Below are 27,871 nucleotides of genomic sequence, written 5' to 3' on the forward strand. Positions count from 1 at the left end.
ACATCTCGTGGCCAGATCCCTCAGCAGTTCTGTTTCTGTTGTACAATAATGCTGTTTGTTGATTTTTGTCATGCTCACTGAGACTTGATCAGTTACCCCATCAACCAAACATTCACACTTCAGTTCCTTTGCAGTGGGAGTAGGAAAAGGCATTGTGTGCTTTTCTGAAATGGCAACAGATTTCCCTTCCTCCTCTGGACTTGTTTGACATGCTTTGATTGTATTTATGTATGTATTTTTAAATATCACTGTGTAGGTACTGTGAAAAGCTAAAGCTGGCTACAGAGTTACTATTTCAAAGCTGAGAAAGAGTAGCTGCTTGTAGTCTTACTTCATTGAGATCAGAGAATTTGGAACCAGACATCTTGGGGGGTGTCTGCCCCCAAGAATGTATTGAGCTCCTTGACATATCTACCAGTGGTTCACAGTACTGATGTTGGTCAGTAAAACTAATTTTGTCTTCTTGGTGGTCTGTTTTTGCCCTTTTCAGCAACTCACAAATGCTATTTTCTTTATGGTATTTTGATTCCATCCCTTTGATCAGGGTATTGAGTATCTTGGGGTGGTTTTTCTCTGCTTATTTTAATACAGTGGCAGTAAGGTCCAAGAAGGTGATTACCTGTATTTTTCCCAACACTTCCTGCAAAAATGGTGTGAAGGTGGCATGTTAGTTGCCATTGCATATTGGGGTTTCTTTTGAACCTCACTTATTACCTTCAGAGGTACATTCTTCAATACCCAATTTTAGGGATTTAATAAATGGATAACAAAGTTTCCTTTATTGTAATGATAAAAATGATGTTGGTTTTTTGTATTTTTCATTTTGCACTGCCAGCCTTTTGTTCGTTGAATTTATTTTTTTAAAAGAGGAAAAGCAGTGAGAAAGTGCTCAAATGTTTCATCACAAGAGGTCGCTCAGTAGCCATTGCTGAGACAGGAGAATTTAAGGCTTAAGTAGACAGAAAGTGTGGTCTGTCTCTGTGCATGTGGAGATGCTTTAATATAGTCTGAAAGTTAAAAACTGAACTGAACTTTATAAAATTTGTATTCAGATTCCTGTCTTTCTACTGCCATTGGCGTTCTCTGCAAAATAAAAAGTCATCTGTTGTATCACACTTCTTCAAAGATTTGAAATTCTGAATTTCCAGTGTGTAGCAACTTGCAGTAGGTCAATGGCGCATTTGTTTTAGATTATCACAGAATGTGAATATTCTTTACTTCTTTTGCCTTTATATGCTAAATATTGTTGTCATTTCAATAGCTGATTTGGATCAGGAAATTGTTTTTTCCATACAGACACTACAGCATATTGTGCTGTAGTAATACTCTGCTGAATAGTGTCCTTGGTGATTTTATTTGTGTGTATGTTTGTTATTTTTTTGTTAGAGATGTACTAGGAGAAAGAATCAACTTCTTAGAATAGCTTAATTTTTTATGTTGCTCACAGATAATGTGTTCATTTAAAAGACAAAATGTATATGCAGTTATATTCAGAGGACTTGTTACAATCCCACATTCTTGAGGCTGAACCAGTACTTTCTGTTGTAATGGAAGAAGGTGCACCTTGAGAGTACAGTCAGGTTCCTGGGCTTAAAAGGGCAAGAAGATAGCAGAGATTAACTATTACAGTAGGAGACAAGGAAAGATGGATTGAAAGACTAGAAAATATACTAAGAAAAGTAAATAAAAATGTATTTCAAGGAAGTTTTCTAAATAAATTACAAAACCAATACTTAAAAAAAAAAAAAAGCCACACAAGAAAACAAAACTGAAAGCAACCCTCCCCCAGAAAAAGCAAATCCCCCCAGTTTTTACAGCCCTGTATTTTATATGAAGTTGAAGGAAAATGGTGGGTTGGATGGGGTTTGAGCAGCTGGCCTTGAGAAACATGCCCATGGCTGGGGAGTTGGACCCAGAGATCTGCAAGGTCCCTTTCAACCCAAACCATTCTGTGATTCTGTGAAAGCACAGCCCTGGCTTTACAGGGGAGGAATGCAGAAAGGCTGAAGCTGCCCTGAAGTGTCTGAGGTTAGGCATCTGAAAATGGTTGCCTGATGAATTCCAGCAGAAACTTATGTTGAGCTGTTGAAGTATAGATGGTTTTAGGGTGCATGCTACATTGCATGGTGAATTTCCACCATGTCTGATTGAGTTTTTTCAAAAGGCATGTGTCTTATGCTTTTGAATGAAATTTCCAGAATTTTTTTCCTCTTGCTACATTTCATGTCTGTGTTAGTTTGGAAAATATTGATTGCTGTTAAGCGTGGTTCTTCACAGAAAAGAACCACCTCTTCCAGCCTTTGGTTGATTTTTAGTGGGTAAGAAAATAGATATTCTCTATTCCTCCTCAGATTTATTTATTGTGGACTCTCCATCAGTGGCTCTCCAAGATAGGAAACACTCAATTGCTGTTTCTGCTTAGAATGTTTTGTTTGCATTAGCAATAAATAATGAATCACTTTGCAGATCAAGCCTTGAGGTACTATTGCTATTTTGACAACTTGGATTAGCTAGTGCTCCTTCTTTTTATGAAGGTTTATCCTGCCAAGACATTCTTTGAATACTGATAATGTTGATCCTCTTGCCAGTATGGTTATGTTAGAAAGAGGTATTTTTCTTCTTTCATCACCATGTTCCTTGAAAGCATATTGAATAATGAGACAGCCAAATGGAAATAATTTACATGAGTATTCAGCAAGTTTATTTAAAGTTAATGTTATCTGAAGGCGTGTTAAGAACATTTCAAAGTCAGCTACTGCTTAAACTGCCTCAAACCCTTCAGCCCCAAATGCTGTGTTCTAGCAACCTGTGAGCTCTGGCTGTGTTTTACCCAAGGTGGTAAAACACAGCTTTTAGTAGTTCCAGCTCTTCTCTAGAACTGCAGTTTCACACTCTTCTCTGTTTAATACCAGTAGCCCTCTGCTCAGTCTCTATAAACCACTGATGTTGAAGAGATAGAAGGGTATTTCATCAGTGTTTTGTAAGACTGGTGATAGGGAATGCTTTAATTCTGTTTCACTTGCCTTTATTCCACAAATGCCAAAATGAGCAAGGACATCCAGTAACTATAGCTATTTTAACAATATTAGATATAGTAGAGCCAAAAAAATTCAGCAACAGATGGTTTAGATGGTGCCTATCAGCAGGTCATACTGTGCACATGTGGTCCCATGTCTTGTGCAAAGTACAGATGGGCCATAAGTAGGCTCAAGAAATTTTCCAGTTCCTGTTGAGGAAAACTTGGCATAAGTGAATTTTTTTTCCAGTGTTTTTCACACATAACATTTGAAGCTTGGTCACACGCAGTTCTGCCTAAAACTGTTTCTTGTTTGTTTCTTAAGAGAGTCATGAGTCAGAACTTTTGGATGCAAAGTCCATTTAAAAAGTCTTGTAATAACTGTGGGTAGTGTCTTCCCCAAAACCTCTCTCAGTTTTGGTGGTGTTGACTTAAAGGATGCCATCTTCGTTTTCTTTACAGTAAGTCTCCTCTATTTTCCAAAGTTGCATAATCTTAACCAACAGTTTGTATGAAATAATCCAAGTCCAGGGTTTTTTTCTGTGTCCCTGTCCTCTGTAATAAGTGTGGATTTTTAGAGAGTGAGTGTGTTATGGTACATTTACCATTTTTAATAATGTCAATTTACTTTGCATTCATTCATTGTACTTCCAAACTCTGCTGTAGCTGCATGTTTAAAAAAAATCTGAATTGAACAGAAATAGGAGCACATAAACTCTATGTTGAATTGGAAAGACTACTCTGTTTAATGTAATGATGATGAATGAAATCCCTCCCTAATCTGTGTGTCTTAAAATATAAAGAGGAATTATGATTGAGAATCTGCAGTGCTCTGCAGCCAGCATGCTTCCATTCTAACCTGGAATACAGCTCAGCCTTTGCTTCTATTCGTTGTTCAGTGGCTTTGCTGAGAAAGCCAAACAGAGAGTTAATTATGGTGTTTTTTTGTGCTGAGGACACCTGTCCACTAGGAAATGCGCTGAGACCCTCAACTCAATTTACATCAGCCAGAGAACAGCTGCCAGATGGTAACTACTTTTGGTCACTACCAACCTGGTTGAATTTGAACTGGTGACCCAGAGGTGAAATGCTTTATATCCTATTACTAATTCCTTGAGGTTTCCAGTTTCTCATCCATCACTTTTTACAAATGACAGCACAGTATATGTCAAAAATCTCAAAACAATTACTGTTTCACATATGCAGTGTGTGTTGCAGAATCTGAGATGTGCCTTTGCAAGGCTTTTGCGCTCACACTGTCGGCTTAAAAAGGTACGTGGAAAAAAAGAATGTTTCCAAAGCTGCATGGGAATTTTCCCTCTTCTTTAACAATGCACTTTGGCACTGTTTTATATATGTTATTTTTGTTAACTGCTGTTTTACAAAAGGCTTTAAAACCTCCCTTTATTTATAGAATTCACTGTGATGTTGTACATTTTCTGAATCACAGTTTTGGGTTGGAAACTGGGTGTTGACAGTAGTTTGATTGTTTAGGAGGCTTTATTTGTTTTTTCCTCCTGCTAGGGAAGTGGAATTTAATAGAATCTTAGGATACCTTAGAGACCCACAGGATCATGGAGTCCAACTGCTGGCCCTGGACAGGATGCCCCAAGAATCCCACCATGTGCCTGAGAGTGTTGTCCAGATACTTCTGGAGCTCTGTCATGCTTGTTGCTGTGACCACAGGCATGGGGAGTCTGTTTCAGTGCCCAACCCCCCTCTGGGGGAAAGAACCTTTTCACAGAACCTGAGAATCATTAAGGTTGGAAAAGACCTCCAAGAGCATCAGGTCCAACCTTTGACCAAATACCACCATGGCCACTAAACCTCACTGTGAAGTGCCACGTCTGCTCAGTGTTTGAGCACTCCCAGGGATGGTGATTCCACCACTTCCCAGGGGAGCCTGTTCCAATGCCTAACCACTCTTGCAGTGAAGAAATTTTTCCTAACACCTAACTTTGACCTCCCTGGTGCACCTTGAGGCCATTTCTCCTTGTCCTGTTGCTGCTTGCATGGGAGAAGAGCCTGACCCCTACCTGGCTTTGACCTCCTGTGAGGTAGTGAGCAATAAAATGGCCTCTGAGCCTCCTTTTCTCAGGCTAAACACCCCCAGCTCCCTCAAGCTCTCCTCATCTCACTTGTGTTCTAGCTTCATTGCCCTTCTCTGGACATGCTCCAGCACCTCCATGTCTTTTTTGTAGTGAGGGGCCCAAGTCTGCACACGGGACATGGGGTGTGGTGTGACCAATGCTGAGTACAGAAAGACAATCACTGTCCTGCTCCTGCTGCACTATTCCTGATAGAAGGCAGGATGCCATTGGTCTTCTTGGCCACACACTGGCTCATGTTCAGCTGTAATCAACCAGCACCCCCAGGTCCTTTTCCAGTGTGCACCTTAATAGCCAACCTTCCCCTAGCCTGTAGTGCTGCAGGGGGTTGTTGTGATCCAAGTTCAGGACCTGGCACTTCATCTTATTGAACTGCACACCATTGGCCGTGGCCTGTGAATTCAGCCTGTCCAGATCCCTCTGCAGAGCCTTCCTGCCCTCCAGCAGATCAACACTCCCTCCCAACTAGATGTTGCCTGCAAACTGCCTGAGGGTACACTCAGTCCCCTTCTCCAGATAATTGGAAAAGATGTTAAACAGGCCTGGCCCTGGAGAACATTCTGAGCCTGAAGAACACCAGGAGTGACCAGTTGCCAACTGCATTTCATTCCATTCACTACCACTCTCTGGGCTTGGCCATCCAGACAGAGTGCATCCAAAAAGAGTGCACCTGTCCAAGCCATCGTTTCTTCAGGAGAATGCTGTGGGAGACAGTGCCTAGAACTTTACTGAAGTTACAGTTCTATCCACAGCCTTCCCCTCATCCACTAGGTGGATCACCTGGTCATAAGAGGGGATCAGGTTCTCTGAACACCCGTGGCTGAACATGTGTGATTAAAGCATTCAAAAAGCATGTGACTCTCAGTAGTCTTTGGAATTCTGGAAAGGCTTTGAAGACAGGTGTTACCAGATGAAGATCCTTGGCTCCTTGTAATATCTGTAAGCTCCTCTCCTAACTTACCTCCTAACTCCCAAACCCAAGCATTTCTCCACTGTGTCATGCTCAAGACAGTCTTTTTGTTGGGAGGGTGCTCTCGTGTCATGAAAGGGAAATCTGAGTAAGGAATACACTGGAATTTGTAGAATGAACAGTGTTTTGGAACATGACTGTCTTTCAACAAATCCCCTTGATAGCTCTAATATTTGATGCCATTGGATAGACAGGTATGTAGCTGCATCTGATGAGGGGAAAAATGGTGCCTTGAGTTTCTGTACTGGATATCTCCACTGGTAATTGTCCCAGCATCACATACAAACGGAGAGGGAACTGATTCCTTAGGGGTGAGTCTAAAATATCTAGGAAAATAATTGGTTAGTTGCTTAATTTTTTTTTATAAGCTAAATTTAAAAAAGATTGTGATTTCTGTTTTCAAGGGCAGTTTATGTAAGGGTTCCCTTTTAGGAAGGTAACTTACCACTGATTTTAAAACAGGACACCAGTTAAGGCATGGAGCTGAAAAGCAGCAGCGCTTCTCAAGGCTGGCATTCTACAGAATGTGGTGAGGACTTCACATTGATCAGTTTTGATCTTAGCAGCTGGGTTTTCTTCCACTGCAGAGAATATGCCAGCCCTTGGAGCTGAGTGTCTGCATCATTATGATGAAGAGGTTGTAGACATAGTATTGGAGGATGTGGTTTTGTTTCCCTTGGGCTCAATTCAGTCTTGGGATATTGCTGCCTGGTTTTGTTGCTCTTTGTGTACTCTCAACAGGTAGGCAGCAATGCTCCCAATTGAAACCTAATAGGCTATTAGGTTTTAGGTCAGGAAACTGAGGAACATTCTGGCCCAAAGAGTTATCTGCAGTGAGATCTCAGATGCCAGGGTGACAAGATTTTTGAAGCATGTAGCACAAAACTGAGAGACTGAAATGCAGTTCTCTTCTAAAGAGCTAACTCAAGTACATTACCAGCCTACAGCTCATGTACAACTGCTTGCTCAACTAGACATTTACACCCCCAAGCCTTATTACAGGGTGAATAATGTGACTGTGATGAAATCATTGAAGAAAATAGGTGGGGTTTGGGTACTAAAAGTCTACTTTAAGTGTACTGCCATTATATAGTAATAAGGTAACTGGAATGAGTTCGTTTAACTCTCAGCATCATAATTGTGCTGAAGTAGCCACAGTTGGAAACAGCATCTGGTCCCAGCTCTAATTAAGATTTTCCTTTTATCTGGGATTGCAAATCACTGTAACTACTGGTAGAAATTCTAAAATATAAAGAATAGTTAGGGATGCAGAGCAACTGGTCTTTTGTTCTGCTCTTCCTTGATATCTTTGAAGAAACAAATACTGAGCAACTCTTAATTCTCTCTAATCCTGTATAGCAGGGACCCCAGTGGGAAGAGGTTGGACACTCTTTCTCTGCACTTCACACATTTTTCAAGGAATCCTCCTGCACTATATGTGTTCATAATGAAATAACAGCTACCTAGTCTGTGTGTGCATGGAGTCATGCAGTCATTTAGGTTGGAGTGTACATTGTCATCCTTCAAAACATTATACCTGTGTCCTAGGGCTGCATGGGGTGGAGGAATAGGTACACACAGACACCCACATCATTGTCTTCTGCATATGTGCAATAGATTTTATATGCATTAGGACATTTTGTAAGATGTGGATCATGCAATCCCCTTCAATGAAACAGAGAGGTGGAATATATTTGGCTAGCTCTTGCAGAATCTAAGATGGGCCATATGTAATAATATATCTTTGAGTAGGCTGTTTCTGCAGCGTCATCATACTGACTAGAGTCAGATTCTTCCTTGGCTCATCCTAGACACCCGCTTTATATGACCTAGAAAAAAATATGGGGGGTGTGTGAGAGGGGTGTATTTTTAGATAAACTAAAGGGTATAAGCAAGGTTAAAAAAATAGGGTAATGCAGGAACCTCATGGCAACACTTTCCAAAATAAATGAAATGGAACAGGCAGTGTTTCTCTGATTTTTTTAATAGCTGTTGATACATCTGGGGAATATAGAAAAATAATTTTCTGTAATTTCCCAGCTCTTCCTATGTTGTTGCTTCATAATGTGCAGCAGAGCTAGAAATGAATACACACTGTATTCTGTCTTTATATAGTATAGAAATTTAGGAGTTGCATGGCCTCTTTAGTTTGTGGCTTTAATTTAAGCTACTGTCGTAACTATTTCCTAAAATTCTGTCTCTAGTACTGAGTATCTGGTGAGTATATGACTATTAAAAAACTAATCTGAACCTACTACAGTAACTACTTTTAGCAAGTTTGCATTTAATAAATTCTCTTTTTCCACAGCTTTCTTAAAACCACCTTATTCAAGTGTTCTTTTCAAAGTTCTGAGTATCAGCCATTCTAGCAGGTCAAGCTGTGTAATAACCTTGCATTAATCAGCAGCTAAGATTTATATCTGTACCTGCAGCATCACACTAGGATACCCGAAAATAAACAGCATGATGTTTATATTAGTCATGTAACAAGTGTCTTTCTCAGTTTGGTCACATGCATTTAATTTAAAATACATCCAGTAAAGAAAAAAATCACTTGGCACTTTCTGTTTCCATTTTAAGTAATCAATTTTAAAATAGAAGCAGTACAGGATATGTTTTATAAGAGGAGCTATAAAGAAGAGGACAGATTCTTTCATCACTCCAGAATGTCTTTGAGGAGGCTTAGAGCAGGTGTAGAGGAGAGAGGCTGAGGCAGCCCTGGGCTGTCCTTCACCTCTGCCTGCTCTGGAGCACGGGGAGACTCCCTGCCAGAGCTGTGGACACCTGACCTGTGGCTCTCCTTGCTCCTTTTTCCCCTTTTTCTGTTCCCTGCCCCCTGATGTAAATTGTGTTTTATGTCTGAGGGGTTCACCTCGTGGAATAACCAAGCTGTGATCCAGCACGTGCAAAGGGCTGTCAGGCTGCTCTGTAGGAGATGAATTACATTCAGGCAGGACTAAAAAGCCCCACTTCACAAATGCTGCAGAATGCAGTGGAACTGGAAAATTAAAGATTTGGAGAATAGTTTAGGGTCAACAGTCTCAAAGCTTTACAATTCCACCTGTCCTGTAGGAAGGGAATATCATGTTCCAGGAGAACTGTGTTCTTCTGTGGAATTCACCCCTGAAGGCCAGCAAATATTCCACTGGACAGGTGGAATTTTAAGGCTATGTATAGCATTTCTTGAGATGGGTGCTTGTGTATTTTTTGCTCTCTCACCATACTTTCACTTAACAGCATGTACTTGAATACTGTGAGCTTATTTTGAATTTATTGGACGCATAATACCTACTGAAAATATAAATTTCAACAGCACTGTAGCATCCAATTTAAAATGCAACATGCTGCATTATTTTTCCTTTTGTATTTAAAGGAAAATATTGAATACACTCAGGCAACTAACAGTGGCAAAAATGAAGTGGACCTGAGTGTAGCAGTCTCAGTTGCCTAGAAGCAGAAAAGCAACCAAGAATAACATTTTTTTTGTTGATACACAGCAAAGAAAGTCAGCAGATTCAGAATTACATTTGTGACTATTTGGCATAGGAGTTTTCATTAGTGATAGACAAAATTTCACCTCCCAAAGTAAGTAATACCTTCTGTGTGCATAAGTAGACTTGACAAGTGACTTCTGTTGCAAGTTGCAGTTCATATTGCCTCACTGTATTTATTAAGTCTTTGTAATTATATTTCAAGACATGTAGCTAATACAGCAGATGGTCCTTCATCCTTCTAACTTGTAAAAGTTTTTATTAGACAAAGAACTGCTTTCCTAATATATAGTTCCTTAGAAACTGCTTTTCTTTCTAAATGGCTGGCTTATCATACACCTAGAGTATCCAGGTGAAGGCTATGGATGGACAGCTAATAGCCTGATCTCTACTGAAACAAGCCCTTTGATATAAGTAACTTTAAAATTGCAGTGCCCACTTTCAAATATTGACCAGCCTGTGAGAGACCTGTCATAAACCCTCACCTTAACTGCTCAGGAAAGGCACAAATCCCACTGCTGTATATCTAAGAGAAGTAATATTTGTATTGACTTGGTTTTAACAGTTGCCCTCAGGTACAGAAGCCCAGAAGAGCCACAGAATGTGCATGATTACAAGCATTGCTTAGTTTTCCAATTGCTATGTGTCTAAATAAGTAACAGAATATGAGAAGACGTGTCAAAAGGTACCATATCGAGTCTGTTAGCGCTGAAAGTTGTGATTTTCAGAGGGTCAAGGTACAGAATGTTACATATACAGTGTGTGTGCAGTTGCATATGCATGTTCATAGACATGACATGAGTTCAACAAATATAATGTCAAAAATTTGACTCTGTGCCATTTGTTTCAGGCAGTTATTTGGCAGAAGACCAGGGTATCAGATCACAAAATGGCCTGTATGTCAGTTCTGGGAACAGCCGTTATGAGCAGTATGGTACCTTTTCAACACTGCTGCGAATATCCTGAGGTGAGTTTTAACTTCCTTCTCCCAAATTCACTTCAGGTCTGTCAATGAAGAGAGCTAAGGAAATACTCAAAAAGAAGGAGACTTCGAAAAAGAAGGTGTGTCTCCAGACTGACATCTGATTAATGCATATGATTCTATTACTGTCCTCTCCGCAAAATTAATTGGTTTGGTGATTGAAAATCCACTCCAAGAATCACCTCGTCAGGACTCATGTGGCACTGATCAAATGGCAGTAAAAACAGTTGTGATGACAAATGCAGAATTGCTGATTGCTCAGAGCTGTCTCAGTTGGGATTCCTGGCCCACAGGCAGGTTGTGCTCTCATTAATATCTGAGCATTTAGATGGTTCTCATCTTCGTGGCCTCTTAGCCTTGTACTCTAAAGAGTATTCCCTCAATTTCAGTGGGGGCACCTGAGCAGTGAAAGAAGCACATACTTAGAAGGACAAGTTATGTACAACTTCCACCAAACACGTATTTCAACTAAACACTTCATAGTTTTCAAAAAATTCTGTGTTTTTGGCTTCTTTTTCCCCTTCTGAAAATGAAGGAATTACCCATGATACCCTCCTTCATCTAATGTTTTCAAAAATTTTTTACTCTGCTTCCTTCTTTTATTTTTTTTTTTGAGAAATTTTTTATTAAAGGGGAATCTTGCTACCTTTGAACCTTGTAAGCTGCATTTTCCTGTATCATGTGGTGATAAACCTTGACAGGATGAGATGAATCACTGTAAAGTCACAATGGCTCTTAGACACAACTCCCCAATGCTGCATTCAGCATGGTGCTCAATAATATTATTCAGGCTTTAAGGTCTCACTGTTTATATGTGCAGCTTAATAGCAGTATTCAGACTTAAATCTTGAGTTTGCCAGAGTGCTTTTATACATCCAGTAGAATGAGGGGAACACTTGTACTTTACAAAGTTTCATTTGTTTATATCTGAACTGAACATCCAGAGCTATTCTCACCTGAATGTAGCTTGGATGTGCCCCCAGGACACGTGCAGGGGGCTCCAAAGGGAAGATAAGGGGGTATCTAGAAGGGACTAGCTTGGAGGAGGCACTTAGGTTCTCACATTACTTCTCTGCTATATCGTGAGGCATCCATATTCCTTGAATAGAAGTTGGAGAACATTCCATCTCTCTCTCTGTCTCTAAATAGTGTGTAAAATACCATGTGCATCATTTATAGGTGTATAAGTGATCCATGCACAATGTTGACGTTCAGAAACTGTGGGCATTTCTAAACTAGGCAGCCAAACACTACTGGAGTGGCAGAGTTAAGTTGCCTGTGTAATCATTTTTTCCTCCCTTGTGTGCAGGTATTGGAATAGGTATTTAAAGGCAGGGCATATACTGCTTTTTTTCCTTCCCATTCAGTCTGTCTCGTTTGCTACACAGACCAGAGGGCAGCTCTTTAGTTCTTTTAACTCCTGTTTGTTCATTGTGTAGCTGCATGCTCCTTTGCTGCAAAGTCTGCTCTGAAGACAAAACTTATCTTGCTGTTCCTTACTGCAGAGTTAAAACTTCTTCAACAAGTGATCCAGGGATTTTAAAGACTGGACTTCTTGAAAATATCTCCATTATGGGCACTGAATGAAACAGGAACACATTTCAAATTAGCTTTGAAGCATGCAAATTCAGGAGCTATGTGTAAAATAAAAAGAAAACCAAGAAATAAAGAACTAACACAACTTCTTAAACTTTTCAGATCCCCAGTCTTGTAAATGGATAGATTTATGTGGGCTGAAAACTTTCACACAGGAAATTTCCCTATTGTCTTCTTTTCCTATGATGGTTATATTTAGCAGCTACATGTGCCACTGGGAAGAAAGGCGTTCTGCTGTCCACTTGTCACAGATATATTTTAATGAATATAGAAGTTGTAGTTTTTATTAAAATATTAATTTGAAAACAGTTGCTGTAGTATGAAATCAAAGTTTCATTAATATTTTCCAGTGTCTGTAATTTTGTCTTCATACTTCATATACTTTCATATATGAAAATTCTACTAAGACTATTATTGTAAATTGTAGATAACTTTTAATGAGCATACTGATATTCTACATGGCTGTAAATAGTAACAGCAGTCAGCCATTTCTAAATCTGGCAACTTGTTAAATGAGTTATTTAGAGACTTTCAGTTTTGTTTTAACATTTTCTGTATATAAAAATATTGTTGGAAGTGAAAGACTCAATACAAATATTTGTGAATTAGAAAAAGAAGTGCAGAGGAGGAACATTGAGGGAGGATGTGCTAAAGCTGCAGAATAAAATCTCAAAGTGCTGCATGTTGTTTTCTGATAATCATCCAACAGATACTTGACACCTCTTTAATTTGACCAGTGGTGTTTGGTTCTTTGCGACGTTGCTGACCAGAACACGCCAGCTTTAGCACAGAATGCTTGCTCCAAGGTCAGGAGGGAATAAGGGAGCACATGAGCAGAGAGCTGCATGACGTAGATGAATGGGAAGGATAGGCCAAGTCCCATGGATCTTAAATTCCATTTCAAATGCATGATAATTTGGATTTTAGCAGATACAAGGGGTTCTGCCAAAAGCAGAGCTTATGAGGACTCATTTCTATGCTCAGTGATCCACCCTGCTACCAGAACATTCTCCAGACTTTCTCATATCTCCGAAATCCTCATGCTGCCCCAGTGTTCTTTCACCTGCTTGTTTGGGCAGGTGGAGAAGGGAAATGTGTGGGGCAGGATGTGGGCTGCCCAGGATGTCAGTTATTGCATGCTGCTGTTCCTGGCTTTTGAAAAGTTACAATTGCCTTTTCTTTAATAAAGTCATTATCTTGAGGCTGTTCTCTCCAAACAGCTGTCAGTTATCACAGGGATTGTGGAAATACATCTTTGGGATTTCTGCTTCTTTATCAGATTGATTTGAAATCCATCCAACAGTCTCAAAGTTGCTTAGTGAGGGAGAGGGGGAAGAGATGGGACAAGCAGAACTAGTCATCGGCCTTATTTTGACCTGAAAAACCTGGTAAAGAATCTCAACAGAAAAATCTTAAAACTTGGAGTTCATGTTAGGTACACAAATCATGTGCTGTTTCCAAGGCTCCCTGGCAGTGCTGTGCTCACAGGTTCTGCTGCAGCCTGTGAATCGTGGGTGCTCAGCACTCTTGAGAGTCAGATGATTTGGATACAGGTGGCGTAGGTAAATTTAGGTGCCCTGAATAAATGCCCTGTGACAGGCTATTTAAGGTGCTCTGTGCATAGAGAAGGAGGGATTGTGTGTTTTGGGCTTTCCCTGTAGGGCTGGTTCACTGCTGCCCTGGCCAGGTTGGGCAGCACTCTGTGCCTTTGGCTTGGACAGGGCTTAGGTTGGCAACCCCACAGTCAGCAAGCCAAGAGCTGCTGGCCTGGCTCTCCACAGCCTCAGCTCCAGGCAGCATCCTGCTGCAACTGGCAGTCCAAATGGGGCATATGTCAGTAAACTGACCAAGGGAAATAGATACAATCCCATCTTTCTCAGCCTATTTTTTTTTCCTCTAACTGCCTTTATCTTTGTCTATTGTAGCTGTCGAGAAGCAGTGCATGCATATGAATGACTTGGACTCCCATACAATTTTGTTTTACTGTCTCACCTTTATAAAAAAACATTTTGGGTTCTTTAAAAGATTTTTGCACTGTATTTTTTTATCATTGTAGATAAATCTTTCTGGATTTCTCCCAAAAGCTGAGTCAGACACTTCTTTGACAAGCCTTTCAAGTTCAGAAAGGAGTTTCATTTTTATAAATAATCGTCCGGTTCTTCAGAAGGAAATACTGAAGGTAACATTCTCTAGCTTTTAATTCAAGGAATAGAAATGTGATTTCTTTGAGGACAGAGACACCTAAGCAATCTGCAACTTTTTTTCCCCCCATGCAACAGTTTGAAGTATTACAGGTGAAAATACTAGCATTTACAATAGAAAGCCCTTCCAAAAGTCTGACACTGCTGGTGCCTCAGTTCTATTGCTGCAGTCAGACCACAGAACTGGAGGTTTGGTCATTTTGGCTGTTTAAAATTAATTTCAGATGCTCTATGCAAGATACCAGAACAGTTGATTCTTTGTATTAGCCTGTAGAAATCACCTGTGCAATTTCCCATAAGGGAATTTTGATTTTGTCCACTTCCAGCTGTGGGCTTACCAAGCAAACACCCATGCTTTCCCTTTAAATTTTGTGTGCATTGGGTAGAAATGAAAGTGATAGTGCAGCAGCATTGGCTACAGCTAGGCATAGTGTAGGCAGAATTTGATACTCTTGGGTTTCTCTCACTACTGAACCTTGCAGCACTTCACTTGGAGCAGCCTTGCTGTCCTAATCCTTGTCATCACCAGGGAAGAAAATCATGCTTATGCCAAAGTGTTCCTGCAGGTTTTAAAGTGGGCACAACGAGAGTTTTCAATTGGCAGGCAAAGCTCTGTGTATGTAAACCCTGAACTTGTGTTGGTGTGTTAAATGCTGAATAAGGGTAATCCATCTCCATGTATTATTTGATGTGCCTGGCTCTTCTGGGAGTTTAAAGCTTAGTTTGAGTCCCATGACAGAGATGGTTCCTAAACAAGAGCAGGGAAGCCTGGATTCAAGGTGGGATCCAGCACACAAAGTAAAAATGCAGTGCCCTGCATGGAAAATAGGCTATATATCACGTTTACCTCCATGCTATGAAGGCATGGAAGCCACCAGGAACTGGCCTTTTGGTGATTATTCTGGCATACATGAAATGAGGACCTTTTAAGCATTTCTTTAAGTTGAAAAATGGACAAAACCAGCAAACCAGTTGTGCTTTTATAATGTCAGATTTTGTTTCTGTGCATTTTTGTCTATTTTATTACCTTTACTGACGTCTCTTTATTACATCCATCTCTAGTTAATTCGACAGTACTACAGTCAGGTGACACAAAAGGACTGTACTCGTTTGTATCCTGTTTTCTTTTTGAATATTACTGTACCTGCCTCTGCTGTGGATGTGAATATAACACCTGATAAAACACAAGTTATGCTGCATTATAAGGTAATTAAGATTTGTTCTGTTTCTGAGTTGTCAGTCCTTACATAAGCATGATAAGGGCCTTGGAACTACCAGAATGTTCAAACATAAACACTGTCACTGGGTTTTTGGGGTTTTTTTAGTTACATGACAGCTTGCCTTTGTCAGAGCACTGTTTTGAACAAAAAGCACAGGCTAACTGGGGGATTCTTCAAAATTAGTTTCCCAGTTCATTTAAAAGGTTTTGATGCTGTCAGATTTATGCATGTACCACTTTGGTTTCAGATGGCTTTACAGGGAGAGAAGCTAAGTGGAATTATGTTATGTGCCCCTGTATAAATTTCATATTTAAACCAAGTAATCACTGTTTAAACACCACCAGTAAGGTGAGGATGGGCAGGAGGGGAGTTGATTTCTCATCAAAGCACTATTTTGTCACTATGTGTGACATATTATTGGTGACATCAATTAAGTGCCACAAAAATTAGAGAGGTTGCATTGGTGGTTATTAATGTGCTTATTCAAAGTGAATATAGGTAGTCACACCAGTATGTTAATCCTCTTATTCATAAAAACCTTTTGTATTTGTCTGCGTGATTCTTGCAAATGTCCTGTCTGATAAGAGTCAATTGTATGAAAATTAATATACAGCATTTTTACATTTGTTCTAGTTTTTCCTTGGCATTAGAAAAAGGGTTGGAGTTTCTTTTCTCTCTTTTCTTTTTCTTTTTTTTTTTTAATTTTTATATTTTATGGGTTTGGGTTTTTATCTTGCTCATTTCTACCACATGGTGCAAAGCTGAATTGGAAACATGGACCATGAAAGCACATCCACATGAAATTGGATGTTGCTGTGCACCTGTTTTGGCTGTAAACTTCTAACTCCATAGAAGGTAGGAATAACTTTACACGATACTGGTTTAAGAAGTCAAAACCCTGTTATAACAAAGGTATTTAATTTGCTCTGTGATAGCAGGGTAAACTAGTGAAGCAGAATGTCACAAAATATTTGAAGCTGAAAGTGTCCAGTTCAGAATCTTTTGGAATGTGTGAACAACTGAAATGCAATGATCTGCCCAGACGTGTCTAAAGATTATTCCAAATAAGAGCACTTTGCATATTGTTCCATATTCTTGGTATCTGACAGTTACATTTTCAGGTGCACTTGTGTTTCTGTGTTTACTTTTTTTTTTTTTTCCAGGAATCTGTCTTGCTTGCAGTTGAAAATGTGTTGAAATCACTGTATGGGCCACTACCTGCTGCAGTCCCTGGTGAAAGTAATAAAACAGATGTTACCTCAGAAGACATGTTTGTTCATAGAACAGACCAAACAGATGTGGCTGTTAATGAAATGGGACCATCTGGAAATGATGAGCTACATGCTCATACTTCATTCCTTTCACTCAGCAGTGATGTGCAAAACTGTCAAGCAGGAAAAAACACAGAGATCTGCTTAAATCATCAGATATTTAGTGGTGATAATGTACACAGTTGCCTGGACAAAAGAGAGATTTCTAAGAGTGATGCCTTTCCAGACAATTCCTTAAATTTATTGCGTGAGGAGGAACAGAATGGACAGAATATGGCTGATATTCAAAGTAATAGTGTTCCTGTGGACCCCGAGTCTAAAAAAGACAATGAGCATGTTGAGAGCTCTGATACTATTGACAAAATAGATAAAAATGAGGAAGCCTTAGTCCCTAAGGACTTACCTGAGATCTCTGCTGATAGTTGGAGTATGGGAAGTGCATTTAAAGACATTCTGGGAGACAAGATGGAACCTGTTAAGATCTTGATTCCTGGAGCTGGAGGGACAGTTAATAAGCAAAATGAATACACTGGTGAAAAAAGCAGTGATCCACAAAGCTCAGATCAAAGCATAAAGAAAAAAAATGTGATAAGTGAAAAATTTGGACGTGTGACAGCTTATGACTTAATTAATAGCAAAATAATAAAGAAACCAAAGTCTGCATTTGAATTTTTCACACATGAGTGTCGTCCAAAATTGATAGATGATAATCCAAAGACCAGCATGAATGACATCCTGCTGACAATTGAAGAGCAGTGGAAGAATTTGAATGAAGAGGAAAAACAGAAGTAAGTTCAGGCTGTGTCTTGCTTCTGAATCTGGAAGCTACCAAAGAGTTCCTTGCAATGAATTAAAGAAATTGCAACATTCCAGTTATTTATGAAAAAGTAGATAATGAATTTTAACTTCTCAGGATCAGGATCAGTATTGTTTGACATCAGAGTTGTGTTTTGCTGTGTGCAGTTGTGCAGTGCAGATTGGAATTACTCCTTCTGCCACTGTGCTGTGCAGCAGCTGGATTACGGACAGCAGTAGTTAGGGACATTTCTGCTGAACAGTTATTTAAAATAACAGGCAAGAAACTGACTGTTTGAGTCCTACAGGCTTCTAGGGGCAGCCTTTACAGTATCACTCCCAGTGCATTGTCCTTGAAAACCAGCACGGTGATGGATGAGGCGCTGTAGAGTTCTTCAGAGATTTTTCAACTTTTATTACTGTAAAGGGAGAGTTCTTTTTTAGGAACTTTGGTACTCGAACACTGGGTAAATTCCATTCCTCTAAATTTAATTTGTATCTCAGCCAAGGCTATCTCAGAATTGTATTTGTAAAACCCAGTCAAATGACACAAGGAATTACTTTTCCCCCTAACCAGCTATTCCATTGCTGGTTCAGAGACTATAGCACAGTCCAGATTTTAATCTGTTTCAAACAAGACTAAGTCTCTTCCTAGATCACAGTCTGAATAGCTAAATTCCATGTTTTTCTAAAATGAATTGTCACTGAGTTTTTGAAGTCCATTTGCAAGAAAAGGAAATATTTTAATAAGTCATCTGCATTGTTGTGAATGTTAGCTGTATCAGAGTTAAGTGAAACCTTTTCACCTAGCTTCTGGTTTACCTAATTTAAAGTTTACTATGCAAGCAACATGCCGTGGTCACAAACCCATACATGTGAGAAAGTGTTTTGTCCATCTCTGCATAAGCAGAAATATTAATGTAATAGTAGAAATCTACTCCAATTATATTTATGCTTTTAATGAAATGAAACAAAAGGTTCTGCCAGCTGTTTCAGAAAATTTTAATTTGCTCTGCTTTAGCTTTTGAGATTTCATGGTTGCTTTCCTGGTACAACTGTTATGTTAAAGAGTGTGCCTACAGATTAACTTTGCATTAGTTCAGGAAGGAGACTTCTCTGGTAATCAAGTTTTCCTTATATGTAGGACTGAATGCAATATATTACACACAGTGTATAAATATTTTCCTTATATGAAGAATTGAGTCCCATGGCTGTTGAAGGAGATGAAGAATTCACCACTAGTTGTATCTATAGATACCAGCTTTGGTTTACCTTTCCACATTTATGATCTAAAAATTGCCTCAGAGAATAGCAAATAGGAGGAGATAGCAAATAGGAGGAGAGCAGCAATCCAGAAGGACTTGTGGCAGAGAACACGAGTCTTGCCTCCAGGTACTCTGGGTAAATTGGGCCACCTAGAGGTAACAACAAATGTAAATACATCAGGGCAGCCGAGTGCCACAGCTCTACTTCATGCATCATCCTGGCACAACCCCACATTGCCTGGGCTCCACTCCTTCATCCTTCTGTGATAAAGTCCTGCCTTGTGCAGTGGTTTCAGCATCTCTGTTTCTCTCTGTGGCCCCTCCATCGGGTCTCAATTAATTTAAATCCCTTTTGGGAGTAGTACAAGCACCAGATGTCCCGTAGTGACACAGGATGGCCTTTCCAAAACAAGCCAGCATTTATTACACAACCGGAATGTCAAATGTTATGGTCTTTAGGTTATAATAGAGGAGGAAAGCTCCGTGCATGTCCATGCTGGCAGCATCACATATCCCCCTGCTCTGCAAAGGATTTCATTCCTTGCAGTCACTCGCCTCTTACTTAATACAGCTTGCATGTGTTTCTGGCCTTCATATTTCCTGCATATCAGGCTCAGGTGGGAGTGGGAAAAATCACTCTAAGTGCCATAACAGTGGCAGGAGTAGTTACCCTGAAGGTGTAGGAAAGGTTCAAAGTTGCACATGTTGTCATGGGACTAACAAATCACCTTGTCAGCACTCTGCAGTAATTCTTCATGAGTAGATTTGTACCTTGGGAGAAATATTTTTTCAGGTAGCATGGTCTTTGCTGTCAGAGTTTGCAACTAATACTCAAATTCAGATTATTTGTCTTATAAGGGCTGAGGGACATACATTAAAAGGGGTTTCTTAGTATGCTTATTATTTTGTTTGGGTTTACATTGCAAGGGGGAAAGAATATATCATTGGTCCATTTTTCTGGTTAAACCAAAGCTGCCTTTGAAAGTAGACTTCGTTCTACTCTTCCAATCTCTGCTTACATCCAGTTTTGCAAATTTTCATGTCTGTAGGTTTTGAAGCATTAGAAAAAGATCGTGAATTCGCAGTCTTAATTCACAAAGCAGAGAAATGCTGTTCTTGTAGCACTTGTTGATTATATGTTCCTCTATGGAAGGATTTTCAGAAAGGCAAAAGTGTTCTTCCCTCATAGTTTGTAAATCTGCAGTTTTTCTTTGGTTCTGGGCAAATCACTGATATTGATGTGTATGAATCTGGAAGATGCTCACAATCAAAGTTTGTAAGACTAGAATTTTTCTGGTGGTAGCCTAAACTGACAGGCAAGTTGGACTTTGTTTGGAAGTGTTTTCAATTTGGATTATCAGTGATCACTGAAGGCTCAATTCACCTCCACTTAAATATTTTCCTGTATTACAGTTAGGTCTATTCAAAACAAAGTATTTATTGATCTGGTCAAAGCTGTAAATGAATTTGGGATTAAAAAAAAATCTGTTCAAGTGATTTCATCCATTCATTTTAAATGGAGCAGATGTTTTTTATCTTAATGTTTGCTCCATATTTTCTAGGACGTGATTTATTGCAAGAAACTATTTAAGCTGACTTTTTTAGTTAACTAAATATTGGTACCATATGTGAGTGCTAGCACATCATAATTAATTGCAAATGGTGACCCTTTTGTTGACCTTAATTTTCCAGCGTGCATACACATAATTGAATCAAACTGTTCCAGCAAGTAGCAATAAATAAATATGACCAGCTAAAATACTTATTTCCAATACTAACATATGATAGTACTGCCTTTTTTTTTGTTTTGTTTTAATTGAAGATTAGACTGGTTTGAATTACCTTCTAGAATTCAGAATATCAAGTAAGGGCAAAAAGAGGGAGTTCAGCAAATCACAACCTTTGCTTTCAGGAAAGTCAAATTCATAAGCAGTAGACAAGCATAAACCTGGGACCTATAAAAGTTTAGTTATCTCACTGACATTTATAAACTCATTAAGAATCCATTCATGTTGTAGAGGTTTAGTATGTAGTAATGTTTTAACCATTTAGGCAGCATTTAGGACTAGCTTTTTATTGAGTGCTTTTGAAAAATTTTTAAGATTGATTATTACTTACAGATTTCTGGGATAATCATTCATATCCTCTATTCTTACACTTCATCTGGCTAATTTTAGGCCATTTGAAATCAAATACGCTTTCAAGTAAGTAAGACCTGGGGCTTGGGAAATTATTCAAACTCCAAAGTCCTGCTGGCCCCATGGCCTCCCCTGCGAGGCTGTAGAGCTCTAGAAGTTTAAACTACTTTGTAAATTGAGCTGGATGTGCCTGTGACTAAAAACTCCTTCCAAAACTCTGTATTTGACTGTAAATTAAACAAGGGACTGAGGTGAAAAGAACCTTGCTGTAGGTCTTTGTATGATGCACTCTGTTCCTTAGAGTAATAGTTCCTCTCCCTTACAGTAATTGAGGTTTTGCTGGCTGTCTTGATGAAGGAAAATTTCCAGCTTTTGTTCAAGATGTGATGTAATAGAGGCACCATCACCATCTTCATCACAGTGGGCAGCATGTTGATGTGGGTACTTGAATGGACCGTGGATGTGGTTCTTGGCTCTTGAAATGGTTACCTTTCTTTCTGCTGTAGTGTGTTAGGGGTTAAGGTCTGGAGCTTTTCATCTGCTGATGTTACTGGTTTGTTTTCTCCTTCAAGTTATGAAATAAAAGCCACTAAGGACCAGGAACGGTACAACAGAGAGGTCAAGAAAGCCAATGCACAGCCAATGCACCGACCAGCAAAGGAGGCAGAAAAACACAAAGCCAAGCTGAAGAGTTCTGCATCTGACCAGCAGAAGCTTGACAAGATATTTCATAACCAGATTGAAAAGAAGGGGAAACTGGAACAGCCTGTGAAAATTGTGCCAGTGCCTTTTTCTCTGAGTTTCTGTAGACGTCACCTTCAGAGACAAGAGAGAAATGTTTCAGATGAGCATGAGCTTTTCCTGATCCGTCGTCAGAGTTTTCCTGATGTCTGGATACTTGCTACTGAAAAAAATGTCAAGTTGCTGAATCCATATAGACTGGAAGAGGCCCTGCTATGTAAGAGATTATTGATGAACCATAAGCTTCCAGTAGAGAAACTGGACAATCCAATTGTGTTAACAGACAGGTATAGTACTGTTGAGCAAAAATGTATATATTACTTGAAACATCGGTTGATAACTATTTATAGTAAACTCTGGCAAGGCCCTGTTTGCTAATGCTGGGCTTATTTGTGCACTCACTTAGCTATTAAAACAGAGTTTTGGGTTTTATACTTTGATCTTGTAGTACTGAGCACACTTGGTCTTATTCTAGTTGAAATAAGTATGATCTTTGACCAGTTTCCTTGGTAGTGCATCAAATACAAATTTCCTCCCCTGGAAAAAAATTAAATTCTCCACATTTTCACAACTTTAACTGATTTTCCTCCAAGAATTAGGAAGTGGCTGATAGAATTATTATTACTGTATGCCTAAGCTCAGTCCCCTCACTAAGATAAGTGAATAGTTCTCATTTTGTTTATTTAAACAATTGCTTTTCCAAAATACTTTATAAAATCTTGATGACTCCTTATCACTTGATATCTTTTTCAGTGGTTTTTGCACACTTGCAATTTTCACATAAGGGATGTTGGTTTTTTAACACTTGGGGATTTTTTTTTCCAGTCTTCTTGGTGGATCTCAGTATATGGCTGCTCTTTATAAAATGCAGAAGAATTACCAGAGTTTCCATGGATCAGGTTATTTGTCAGATCCAAGGCTTGTAGCAAATGGATTCCAGATAAAAGTGATAGAAGGTATGATGGTTTTAAAATCTATTAGTTGCATTGGAGCTTGCTTGCTATGATTTAGTGATTTAAATTATTGTTAATATGGATCATGTTATTCTGCATTACCTTGTCTTTTAAAGCTCTAGCATTCTGTTTTCCTTACCATTGGAAGAGAAAGTAATCTTCCCCACAGAACATTGAGTAATGGAAACTGATGACTGAAGAGAAAACTTAAATAGTATTTCAAAGAATGCTCTGAAATGCATGTTTTCCTCAATTCTTTCTTCTTTTCTCAAAATGCTCCATGCCCATATCCTTAATTGCCATTCTAATATAATTTAGGTTAAACTGACAGGAATTCCTGAGCCCAGGCACCTTCTGCAAGTATGTGCTTTAGCTGACTACTCTTGTACTGCTGAGCATTGAGTAGATCCAGTAAGGAGCTGGATCCTGGCTGATGTCATACTTTTCTATTAAAATTGTAACCCAGAGCCCAGAGGGGCCAGCAAAGAGATGGTCAAAGGATCACCACACCTTTTCTCAGAGTTTGATTTGAATACATTTTGAAGGAGTATACTTTTCAATACCTCTCTGTTGATCACAGCAAAATGTATTTCATAGAAGATTTTTTTTACTTTATCAAGAGAATTCAAAGGTCTTTACATCTTTCTGAAGAATGTTTTCTAGGATGTGCTGCAAATACAGGGGTGACCCAGTGGAGGTTCTGCAGATCACGAATTCTGTAGCAGAATTCCAAGAAAAGCAAGCTTCCTTGGGGGTAGCACCTAGCTGACAGCTCAGGGAAAAGATTGGCCATAAGAGCTGTTAGAAATGCTATAGCTTCATGTGTTACAGATCCCCACATATGTACAGTGATGACAGATGTACTGTAACATATGGGATCTTTTAAGGGTAGCTACAAAAAAGGGATGTAGACCAACTCCTTCACTCAGAGGCTGGCTCCTGTGAAGAACTGAGCCAAAGCTGTTTTCCTTACTGGATCATGCACAGCAAAAACAGGGAAACTTCCTTCTGACTGACTAAATCTCTGCATAAATACCAACACCTTAGAAGAACAGGTGCTGATATTAATCTTGATAATAATCATGGAGTGAATGATTAGGGAAATAAAGCATGTACTGTAAGAGGCTGCTCCTACATGATTTACTCAGACAAGCAAATCAAAAGCTGAAGAGGTCTATGATATGTCCTTAGGCAAATATGGGAGAGAAGGATTGTAGCTTAGCACTTTTGCTCACCAACTTTTTTTTACCTCCTGATATTCTAAATTTGCTCAAAATCTAGTTAATGTAAACTAGACGGGAATAAATTGAATGTGAAAATTTGTAGATAAATAATTTTTCATCCTGGATGAAGAGTTTAATTTCTAGTTTATTTCCAAGCAACAACAGAAAGTTGTTGACCAGTCTTGTAGTACTGCAGATGTCTCATGGTTAAACCACATATTTTGTTATAATAATTACAAAGGACTTGACACAGTAACTGGGACATAGTCTTCCCATCCTGTGTTCCTAAGATGTAAACTTAAGAAAACGAAACCTCAAGGAAACTGTTCTGGTTTGGTTTACAGTTAGTGAAAGTGCTTTGTATGCACTGTGGAGGTTGATGAACCATAGGAATAGCCCAGTAAAGAATGGGAATCTAATTCAGTTCTTTGTCTTACTTTTCTATTTTAACTACTTGACTGAAAAGTTAATAACATTGACTGAAAAGTTAATAACATGAGTCTTGTCAGTCATGTTTATAAGCTTCTGCTGGTGACATTATAGCAGTTACAGCCTTTTTTATTAAAAGAGCATGCCACTGTAGATGAAGGTAGAAATACCAGCAAACAAATGGAATTTCTTTCATTTTCCCAGCTTTTTTCCAACTGACACGAGGATTTCTTCTTAATTAGCTTCTCCTCTTTTTCTTAAACTTGTCCCTGAAATACACTGCCTTCTACAAATACTTATTAGAGTTGATTTTTAGTCACACAGGTATTAGTTTTTAAAATTCCTGATGTGTCCTTCTCTGGGAATTTCACTATGAAGTGTAAGGTTATTTAATTCATAGATTCTTGTATAATCTTTACAGAAGGGGACTTGCATATCAGGAGTGATTTGTCCCACTCAGACCTGAGTATTTTGTAGGATCTGAAAGAACCAGTTTGTTTCATAAAACATCTTTCAAAATCCTTATTAGAAGCATTACCTTTTTTCACTATCTGTATTCACTGTCTGTTTTTGTGGGGTTTTTGAAATTCAGACACATCCTGAAAGAGAGGCATCCTGATGTTTTTGAACTAGAATTTCCTTCAGAAAAGTTATGTTTCTTCAGGATATATTGTCAGGTTTTTGGGCCAGAGGTTCCTACTTTGCACGGTGGTTGATGCTTGCTGTGGAGAGGTCCTAGAATGGAAATGTGCCACTAACCCACGGTAACTGGAGACTTTCTCCTTAGCAGCATCCATGGGAGCACACCAAAATCCCATTCTCTGTGCACACAACCTTTGTAACTAATTTTTTCCTAACTTTTTGGATTCATTGGATCAGTCCTAGTATTTGCTGTTTCTCAGCTGATCTGAACTATCAGCTCTTTCTCTCTGCCAGGGTCTGATGCAGCATATTCAGAAGTCTGTGTTTTCCTCTGGGACTTCAGTTCTGATATGGTCATAGTAGATATTCCTTTCTGACTGCTGATTGATTTCTCATTAACAGACACTTATTAGCACTCGTTAATATGCATGGCTTCCTTTTTCATCCTGAGTAAAGAGTTTTATTTTCTGTAGTAGAAAGTTTATTTTTTTTCTGACAGAGAGATCCTCTTACATCACAAGCAAATTGATTGATTGATTGATTAATTGATTGATTTATTAAGATTTGAATTTCAATGTGCAAGTGGTATTTCTAGTAATTTCTTTTTGAAAAATAACAAGCTGTTCTGTTGATCCATACAAATAAGTCTGTGATGCCATCACAGCTCTAAGATACCTCCCAAAACAAGAGCAAAGGAAATGTAGCTGCTCCAATTTGACGTTCAGATGTTTTAATCATAGAAGAGGCCTTCCTTGACCCATGGTGGTTTATTAAGAGGGCTGTCAGTCTAGTAGGTTGCATTGATTATTTGTTTAAATCTTTACAGATATTCTTCTACCAAAGAGAAGCAACCAGAGTATTGCTGCTCATTACCATATATTAAGTCTACTCATAATACCCAGATGCTGACTTGGAACACTGGACCTTTTGCCTTTGGTATTGCACACTCCACTAGGACAGTTTCCTAGAAAACTATTGGTGCCTTAAGTTTTAGCTTTCATATTTTTCACAGTCTGTACTGCCTTAGTGTGTAACTCTAAACTTCACATAAAGTGTGAGCAAGTTCTCCTTGCAGTTTAGTCAGACAAAACAATCTTTTTCCAGCCTGGGAACCAAGGACACCATTGCAGCTTCAGGCCCAAAAAGCGTAAACGATGGCAAATTGAGGAGAAGAATCTGGGAGAATGGGACTTTTTAACCTGAAACTGTAATTGAACAATTAACCCCAATATTTAAATGGACTAAAACTTATAAAAGTGTGAAAACTCATGACTCAGGATCCATCTTGGCTAGAGCCACAGCTGGGCTCTTGTACTGCCCAAGGTGTATCCTTTGAAGGTCTCTTAATAAATTCCTACTTTATTCCTTTAACTCTGTCTAGCTTCTGTTCCAGGTAGCCTCTCTAGACATTACTAAAATGATTTAAATTTAAATATAGGACCTTATTTCTTTGTGGTGTTGGGGTGTTTTGCAGAACTGACTGCTTATTTATTTAAAAAAAACCCTGAGGAGCTGCCTTTATTTGGAAGGTGACCAGTAATTCCTTTGTTGCATTAGGTTTGCATATCAACTGATCTTCTTTAGAAATGCTTCTTTGCAGTTCAGAATCTTAGCTTGTGCACAGAGGGGCTTTTAATGAAGATTTTCATTCTTATGGTTTCTTACTTGAAAAAGAACTCACCCAGAAAGTATTAATTTTTCCTTACTTGGTTGACATACTAGGAGCAGTGTCATTCATAGGAATAAAATAACTCATTCATTAATCTTGCATTAATCTTGGCATTAATACTGAGTAACTGAATATTATCTGCTTGTAGTGCTTGGAATTCATAGAAGTAAATTCTGTTCTTTAATGGCCAATACCTTTTATCTAGTGGAGTAGTTCTGAGCTTTATTTGCTTTCATAATTTACCAGGATTCTTTCTCACAGGCCTTGCTCTGAACCCCATGACACCATGTGGCACGAGATACACTACTCCTTGTAGGTTTTTGAAAGGTCTAATTAGCTGCTTACTTCCTGGAAGGAACTCAGTTCCACATGGAGTTTTGTTCTTGTTCTGCCGTTTGGGTGGGAAAGCTCCTTAAACATCTTTTTCACAAAGGCACCTTTGGATGTTAATTTTTGCAAGAGTTTGGGAGTTGGAGGCCTTGCTTGCCTATTGTTTCATTTGAGGATAAGTCTGCCATTTGAATGTGTTCTTGCTGGAAGACAGAGAGGTAATCTACCTTTACTCTCTTCAGAGACTATATGACTGCAGCCAAAGTTGTTCCAAGTATCCTAGATTTTGGAAGTGTCTCATCTGCTTCATGTTTTTGGTAGGCTAAGATCTTTGTATTGTCTCTCTGTTTCTCTTAATATTAACTGCTCATCAGTGTAAGGAGTATTCAACCAGATTTTTCTCTGGATAGCTCACAGTGAAAAACATGTTGTGAAATAGCCAAGAAAACACTTCTTGCTGTCAGTGTGTCAGTTAGGCAAAATCAATGGTTTCTTTGTGGAATGTGCCAGTTGTTGTAATTTGCAAAGCTGTGACGCTGAGCTCCAGTCTGTCTTCCACTGCCCTCCCACCCCCTCATGTTCTGGCCTTACAGAGGCTTCAAGTGATGCTACCTTTGGGAGAGCAGTCTGTTTGCTTTTACTTAATAAAGCAAATTACTTAATACTCAGTGTTCTGGGACCTGCCAGGCATTTGTTTGCTCACAGTGACCCCTACGTGCAGGGAACACTTCAAGAAGTAAGATGGATTACTTTCTGTCCAGTTCTTCTTATGATGTATTTATTATATGTGCCTTCACTGCACATCTGTCTGACATTTGCCTTTGGCAAATG

At 39.0% G+C, this 27,871-nt stretch overlaps 1 protein-coding gene across 5 annotated transcripts in view; it reads left to right on the top strand.

Moving 5' to 3' along the window:
- PMS1 (PMS1 homolog 1, mismatch repair system component) overlaps positions 1-27,871 on the top strand; it is a 43,976-nt gene that overhangs the window by 10,758 nt on the left and 5,347 nt on the right. For all 5 annotated transcript variants that reach the window (XM_074548172.1, XM_074548176.1, XM_074548173.1 and 2 more), the window contains 6 exons: positions 10,436-10,552; positions 14,220-14,342; positions 15,427-15,570; positions 16,748-17,643; positions 21,626-22,081; positions 22,620-22,750. In XM_074548172.1, coding sequence (XP_074404273.1) covers positions 10,436-10,552; positions 14,220-14,342; positions 15,427-15,570; positions 16,748-17,643; positions 21,626-22,081; positions 22,620-22,750 — 1,867 coding nt within the window. The remainder of the gene's footprint in view (positions 1-10,435; positions 10,553-14,219; positions 14,343-15,426; positions 15,571-16,747; positions 17,644-21,625; positions 22,082-22,619; positions 22,751-27,871) is intronic.

Source organism: Zonotrichia albicollis, chromosome 10 (assembly GCF_047830755.1).
Source record: "Zonotrichia albicollis isolate bZonAlb1 chromosome 10, bZonAlb1.hap1, whole genome shotgun sequence".
In the NCBI taxonomy this organism is placed as follows: Eukaryota; Metazoa; Chordata; class Aves; order Passeriformes; family Passerellidae; genus Zonotrichia; species Zonotrichia albicollis.